The sequence below is a fragment of the Scophthalmus maximus genome, chromosome 21, assembly GCF_022379125.1.
Source record: "Scophthalmus maximus strain ysfricsl-2021 chromosome 21, ASM2237912v1, whole genome shotgun sequence".
Lineage (NCBI taxonomy): Eukaryota > Metazoa > Chordata > Actinopteri > Pleuronectiformes > Scophthalmidae > Scophthalmus > Scophthalmus maximus.
In genome coordinates this window covers 3,705,868-3,713,664 of record NC_061535.1, presented here as the reverse complement: position 1 = coordinate 3,713,664, position 7,797 = coordinate 3,705,868, and the positions used below count along the sequence as shown (strand labels likewise).

The following is a 7,797-nucleotide window of genomic DNA, read 5'->3' as shown; positions in this document are numbered from 1 at the left end:
CTTGGTCAAGGAGAGCCAGAGGGGAATCTGGGCAGAAACGCATTTTTTGGACACAGAAAGTTCAAAACTGGAAACGTCATCATAAACCGGTGATGAAGTATTCAAGGAATGGACATATTAGCTTTGTAAAGTGAGATTCAAGCTTTAAATTACTGTTGGATTACAGCATTCGGCACATTGCAGAGTTACCCTGGCATGGCGAGCTACCAAAACATCTAGCATGCATTTCAGCTGCAGTTAGGTAATCCTTGGCAGAGTCCTGCTATTGTCATAAAAAAATGAATCTTTCACACATATTATATGGAGTCATAGCTGACAGGGATCTGGGATTTTCTGAAAATATCTATGGATTCCTGTAAGGGCTATATTGACACAGAACTTTCCATCCGTTATGAGAAACTGGGCTCCCCTGCACCTCCCAAACTCGTTTCCCTCAAAGCATGACTTGCATTGCAATGTACAAACTGTGTTCTGACAGCCGGCATCAGATATTCTGTCTGAAGGGTAGAGTTTGGCACAGCAAACACGACGTTTCCCCCTGTGAAACATTGCAGGCAGTCTGATATCTCTGCAAACACGCTGTGCAACCCCGTCAGTTTTCCTCCGAGGCCTGGAGCAATCTCAGCCTCATCTTCTCAACACCCCCACCTCTGTTAGCTCTGGATCTCGATCCGCAGTGGAATACCCCCTTCTCATCTCCACAGGTTGATACTCTCAGAAAAGTACTAGTCCAGTACTATGGGAATGAGGATGGTCCCCCCCCCCCCCCCTGCCACACCCTTCTCATGCCAACGCTCCAGATGTCATGGGAACCGATAACAGCTGGGGCTGGTGTGCTCGGGCTGCGTGTGAAAAGCCGCTCCATCTGCGGAAACCCAATCCCTCTGTGAAACCAGCAAAGGATTATGCACTTTTGATAAGGTCCTCAAGACATCTTTATTAACAAAACACATCTGTGGGACCGGCAAACCTGGGAAATGTTTACTCTGTGCGTGCATGTACAAAATGCTGCCACGGGTTGTGTGTATTGAAGGAAGTTGTGCCCCCCCTGGATTATCCCTGTAAGGAACAATGAATCCTAATAATGAATGAGTCAATCACCCCAAACTAGGTTTACCAATAATAAGGCATTAATTCAGGGCTTGGTGCCACATTCAAGTTGCAGACGAGCAAGTTAAGTCTGTAACAATTTACACGGGAGACACAGAGTTGTGGTCTCACTGAGGTCATGGTGGCTTGGAGGAAAAAAAAGGGGAGGGGAAATGTCCCACACATAAAAAAAAAACTCTGTACAGATGCCAAGTCCAGGACACTTAAATTAGAGGGGTAGCAAAGCAATGAGGCATGTTCGAGTTTTAGACAAAGCTGTGATTTTCAGACTTGACCTCGTGCAGTTGGTTTTGTAAGTCCTGTCAAGTGGTGACAGTTTCAGTTGTTGGTTTTACCAAATGGGACAGACGGCTGACTTCAAAGATTTTGTAATTCACTGAAGAAAAAAAAAAATATCGCATCAAGCTGAGAATCCATCTTTCCAGTCACCGCGAGGCACAGGTGGAGCAGCCATGTCCACCGGCTCCGCAGCGAGCGACGCCGACGACTACGAGACGTGCTTGGCCCCCCTGGCCAAGGAGCCCCCGGAGGGGACACTCACCTGCTACGATCCGAGCCGGTACTCGGACGAGGAGCCGGAGGAGGAGAGCGCAGACGGGCGGCTCGTCGACGCGCAGCAGGGGCGCAGACTCTCCAGGGCGCACCAGAGGGAGGCGCGCCAGACGCAGCGGAACGCGGCCAACGCCAGGGAGAGGGCGCGCATGCGGGTGCTGAGCAAGGCGTTCACCAGACTCAAAACCAGCCTGCCCTGGGTCCCGGCGGACACCAAGCTGTCCAAGCTGGACACGCTGCGACTCGCCTCCAGCTACATATCTCACCTGAGGCAGCTTCTGCAGGACGACCGGCTCGAGAGCAGCTTTGCGCACCCAGTCAGTCTGGTACGAGGGTGCAACTTTGTACTTGCCCCCCCCCCCCCCCCTCCTAAGTTTCTTTCCCAATAACAGCATGCAGATTCTAACATGATTTGAAGTGGAACATAGAGTGACATCCCTGCGAATCGGACATTTCGAATGATCTGTACTGATGCACCTGTTGTGTTCTGCCTCAACAGACGTGGCCATTCATGATGGCAGTCCGATCGGAGGACCAGGACATCTCGACTGCTTCTGTGAGACTTTGTGGAGCTACAGCATAGGCACCAGCACTTGTTCTTCTACTGTAAGAGCTCCTGGGGACAGCGGACAGAAGAGAAGATGCAGAGACACACAAGAAAAATGTTTCTGTGGCCTGTGTGCATGTGCCCCCCCCCCCGCCCTGTCTCCCAAACAATGACTCCTAACTCTAAAACTAGGTTTTCTTGTGCATGTTTGCAGAGGTTGATACGATGGCATGTTTACAATGATTGTCTTCATCTATATTTGATTTCTAAATTTTGCATTTGGGTTTTTACAAACTTCAACATATCATCAAACATTACAGCTGATCACCAAACCCTATTGACTCTCAATATGGTTCCGGGAGCCAAACCGCTCCCTGTGTGTGATACACACATTTGATATCCTTATCTGTATGTTTTCAGGTGTTCTTTTGACAGGCGTTCAAGTGCAGTGAAGTGTTTTCCGTTTTGTTACGTTTGCGCGTTTTGAATATATCAAGCATCATGGAGATCTATTTATTTTGTTTGTGGTATGTTTATTCTTGGATATGTTTGCATTTCAGATAAAAGAAAATGTTGCTAAGAGTTGTCGACCATTTTCCCCCCTGGTCTTAACTTTCATGTCGTTATTGGACTTGTGTTGTGTTATTCCATTGATTTAGCAGCATGTCATTGTGTGTTCACATCACGCGTAAACAAAGCTGTGTGAGTCACAGGGGCAGAGGTTGTCACCAGGGACATCGCTGGTCTAGTAGCTGCATCATTCATATATGCAATTGAAACAAACTCAGCCTTGTGTTATTTGTGCATGTTACCCAACTCTATGTGTGCATGATGGAAAGGCTTGGATCAGTATTTTACCACTTTTATTCCCATAGTGCCTAATCTTAGATAATTTTTTTCTCTCTGTTAAAAAGTCAGATGATACTGTATCTTTGCCATAAAGGTCATTCAGTGGAAAACTACATACACAACACACAGCGTCATGATATCTTAATGTGCAGATACCTTTTGTAGTCATGAAATTGAGACACAGGAATGTTAATAGGTTGAAAAAAAAAATGTAATCACAAAAATCAAACTTATCAAAAAGTGGAACAAAGTTCAGGGTGAAGCTGCAGTTCACTCATAGACAGACCACCCCACCCCCCCTGTCACACACACACTCACACACACACACACACACACACACAAACATTTGCACACATCCGACTGACATAGAGAGAATGGCTGTGAATGTGACCTCTTGACCTAGGAGTCCTTTAATTCAGTTAAACCCCCAAAATGATGTGCGTACAGATGGATGGAAATCCAGGACCGGGGCAGTCGGTTGGGACAGACCGAGAAAAGTGCTTTGGATGAAGAAAAGAGACGAAGAGGGGAGAGGAAGCGTTTTCATCAGGTTCGTGTAGAGTTGCAGCTGTCGTGTGTGTTGGTGAGTTTCCCAGAACTCTGGAGCGCTCTCCTGGGACAAACCAGCCACTCTAACTGGACCGGGACGGCTAATGAGCTGCCTTCTCACACTCTCAGTCTCAGACGCCTCCTTTCTTCTGCTGGGGACGCCCGCGGAAAAGCTACATAGCGAATGTCCAAATGTGCATCTTGACTGCGCGGGAAAATGAGGCGCCATAAATCAAAACATGGCATGTCAGCAAAATGATGCTGATGATGATGATGATGATGATGATGATGATGATGATGATGATGATGATGACGAGTTCGGGGAAGACTGGCTCTCCCTCAGTTGGCCGATCTCAGCTCTCTGGGAGTGAAGCGTTTTTAAATTTCGCAAATAAAACAACAAGTTTGTGCTTATTTGTGCCAAAGACACTGCTGCAGAGATGGCACAGTGCTGCTGTAGCAAGTTTCCTTGCAGCTCACACAGTCAGACATGATACATGAGTGGCATCTAGTGGCGAGGAACGTGAACACAGATCGGCAGACCTGTGGTACTCATGGGGGGGACTTAATTTAAGTAACAACTCTTAATGTCACTTCCACTTTATGTTGAAGTAAACGCTTCACTTTAAACCTTGCAGTGAAAATCCACTTCCTTTGTCACAGAGTTAGACCTACCACTATATCAGTGTTTTTGTCATCGTTTCAGACCTTATCGGAGTGTTGAGCCTGTATCACCCCAAACAGCTGTCCTAAAATTATTGTAATGATCATTTTTAATATGACTTTGCCTTACTAAAACCTAAGCAAATTAATTGAAATTATACTAATGTTCACGATACTAACACTGCAATCTGCAAACTGCAATGGTAATACACAATGACACAATGCAGAATTTGCAATTGCTTTAAGGAGAACGTCGGCTCACACTTGAACAACCATTATTATTGATACAGCTACCACTATTATTATTGTCATTATAATATGATTAGCAATATTATTATCATCATAGTATCACCTCTGTTTTCCTACCATGTTGAGTCAGGGCGGCTGCTGAGTGGGTCGTCTGTAGATTTTGTTTCCGAACTGTTTTGAGTGACTGTCGTGGTGAGGCCACTCGACGAGCACAACAGGAAGATTTGTTTATAGATTTAAAAATTTGACAAACAACCACCATACGTAGAAGTGACAGAAAACACATGTCCACTGGGCGACACGGGATTACAATGTGTGGCCCCTTCAGTGTCAGTCTCTGGGTTTTTCAAGAACAATGTACCGTTGTGACCAGCAGAGGTCACCGTGTCTTCACAGTGGACTGTGGTCAACGTGGTCACAGTCACAGAGAATCTCATTGCATTGTCAAAGGCCAGCATAATTCAACTTTCTTTTTTTGGGACTTGGTTTACTGTAACACTTTTTTATTTAAAGGGATGCATTTCAAATGGACAGGAAGATACTATGGGTCCAAAGCCAACATCAGCGGTTCAGCGAGACGGCCTCAGAGCTTCCAGAACCCACTTCCAAGCAAGTTTGCTATTTAATATCCAGTCACTCAAGAGAAAAAGGATATTTAAATGCCTAATGCATACATTTCCTCACGACGAGATGAGTTCCTCTTGACCCCTTGAACCCCTGAACCTGGGAACCCCTGAACAAAAAAAAGAAAAAAAAACTGCATTTATGAAAATTGTTATAATTGTTAATGTGGATAATCGTGCAACGTGGATGTGGATGCTGTCTTTTCATAACAATCATCGATGGAACATTCTCAAAAAATCCTCCCATGAACCTTGAATGAGTTGCAACAGATCCAAAGCGTGGACTCGGAGGAAGCAGCCATCCATCCATTTGTTATTATTGCTTATCCTTTCAGAGTTGTGGACCTGGAGAGGTCACCGGACTATAACAGGGCTGACATATAGGGACATCCAACCACCACAATTGAGAGTTGCCTGTTAACCTAACCTGCATGCCTTTGGATTGTGGGAGGAAGCGGGAGTACCTGGAGGAAACCCACGCAGACACTGGGAACACACATAGGAACATCTGATTTAATCCCAGCGCTAATCACGGAACAACGGTGCCGACCAGTAAGTGTACACGTGTGTGTGCACGCATGTGTATGCAACTGCGTTTGTCTAAGCGTTGATGCACTTTTTGAAACTCTAATTGTTACATTTTTACAGGGTTTAGGTTAAACTTTTAGCCGTCACTGAATCAGAAATATGTCATTGTGCTATTGACATAATCAGTATTCCTATTGATATTACATACTTTAATATGTGATTTTAGCAGACTATAAGAAGAATGCTGGCGATGCTCTACATCAACAATGCTTATGAAAAGACCCAAACTACTCTCAGTCCTTGTTGACTTCCCAAGCCTGTCTGTGGCACCCAGGCCCATTGCCCCTATAGACAAGCATACATTTTTAAATACAGGCAAATCATTTCCCTAAAATAGATGGGTAATGTAGGTTTTAAGTGACTCGCACGTGAGTTAATGTGTTTGATCAGGACGACTTTCTGCTTGGAAACTGTACGAGGAATTGATTCTAAATAAATTACCGTGCACATATTGATTGTAAGGAAGGATCATGTGACTGCTTTTGATTTGGAACAACAGTAGTTGTGTATGGCACAGAAGAATACGTCATATCATACGTAAGCTTCACAGCTAACACTTTTCAGTAAGATTGATTTCTTGTTTTTTGGTGTTATCATTGGATTTCTTTTTTCTTTTATGACAAGAAGAAAATACTGAATATAAATCAGGCTTTTCCTTGAAAGAGAACACTTATTACAAAGTAAACATCCATGTCAGTTGTAAAAATAAAAAAATGACCCCCAGAATGCAAATGTCGTGCTCTTTTGTCCGTCATATTGGTGATTTGTGTTTGTAAAGTGGCCTCTACGCCCTCTGGTGTGTGAGCGCGTTCGGGAGAAAGACAGCGGCCGAGAGATGGAGATCCGTGTTTCTGTGCGAGACTTCCTGTTTCTCCGTGGAGACGACACACTCTTCTGTTAGATGGGTGATCGGGTTACAGTGCGGGACTGGCAGCCTCCTCTCGGGAGAGAACGCAGGCTCTTTGTGGCGGGATGAGCTGGACACGCTGAAAGGGAAGGTCGAGCGAGGCAGAGCGAGCGGAAAAACGACGGGGAGGGAAGAGGCACGAATCGGTGTGGAGGGGTAAGGAGGCCGCAAGGCTGGCCAGGGTTGACAGAACAACATCCACACAAGCCCGCCGGGCCCTCTCTCGACCTCATCCTCCATTGTCACCCCAACCAGGAGAAGGGGTAGGAAGGGAATATCTGCTGTTTGTTGGCTGGGGCAGTCGCTGAACTGCCTGGGTGAAGTCCTGGCTCCAGCATCACTGCCAGCGGGAGAGAAACAGATATTTGTATTTGCTCTTAGGGCATGCGGAGCTATGACGGCCCCGTTTACAAGCACTGGGCGGTGCCCCCTGGCCCATTATCTTGCTCTCGCCTTTCTGTCTCTCTCAGAAAGACATTCACACCACCAGGTACTTTCACTGGGCTTTTGGTTTACATACACACTGACTGCATATTTCCCCTTTGTCTCTGGATGTGTGAGTTCGCCATCGGTGGTGTTCTCTCGCAGGTACGCAAACACACATATCTCACGTGTACACACAAAGGTCAAGAATCATGTCATTTGTGTCCCAATGAGGGTTTTTGTTTAGAAAGGAACATTATAACACTCAAAACGCAGAGTGGGATATCAGAATCAGAATCAGTTTTTGTTTGTTAACAGGTTACATATGAGGAATTTTACTTGTAATTTTAAGTGTAATTAAAGTGCATAGCAGTCAACGTGTATACGTTAAGTATAAAATAAAATATACACTATTTTTTGTTGAATGCACTTTTCTTTTTAATTACATTATTATTATTAGTAGAATTTTGAAATATTGGAAAATGTTAGAAATTGATTAAAAAAAGAATACTAATTTCAGATTTTTTTCTTATTTTAAAAGGGACAGTGAACAGCTCGAGCATAAATGTCCCAGTACAGGATTATGGCCACAAGTCAATTACTTCTACTGGTTAAATCAATGGACATTTTTAACACAAATTGTTAAACTTGAACACTGTTTTTTATGCGTGACCCTAATGAGGTCAGAACTTGTTTGGAGACGAGCTTGAAGACAACAACAAGAAAAGATTGTTTCA

General features: G+C 44.7%; 1 protein-coding gene across 1 annotated transcript; it reads left to right on the top strand.

Moving 5' to 3' along the window:
- Positions 1-1,035: 1,035 nt before the first annotated feature.
- On the top strand, positions 1,036-2,785 carry LOC118291353 (musculin). The gene is made up of 2 exons (XM_035619587.2): positions 1,036-1,988; positions 2,162-2,785. Exons 1-2 carry the CDS (start codon positions 1,563-1,565, stop codon positions 2,243-2,245), a joined length of 510 nt encoding a protein of 169 aa, XP_035475480.1. The 5' UTR covers positions 1,036-1,562; the 3' UTR covers positions 2,246-2,785.
- Positions 2,786-7,797: the final 5,012 nt, after the last annotated feature.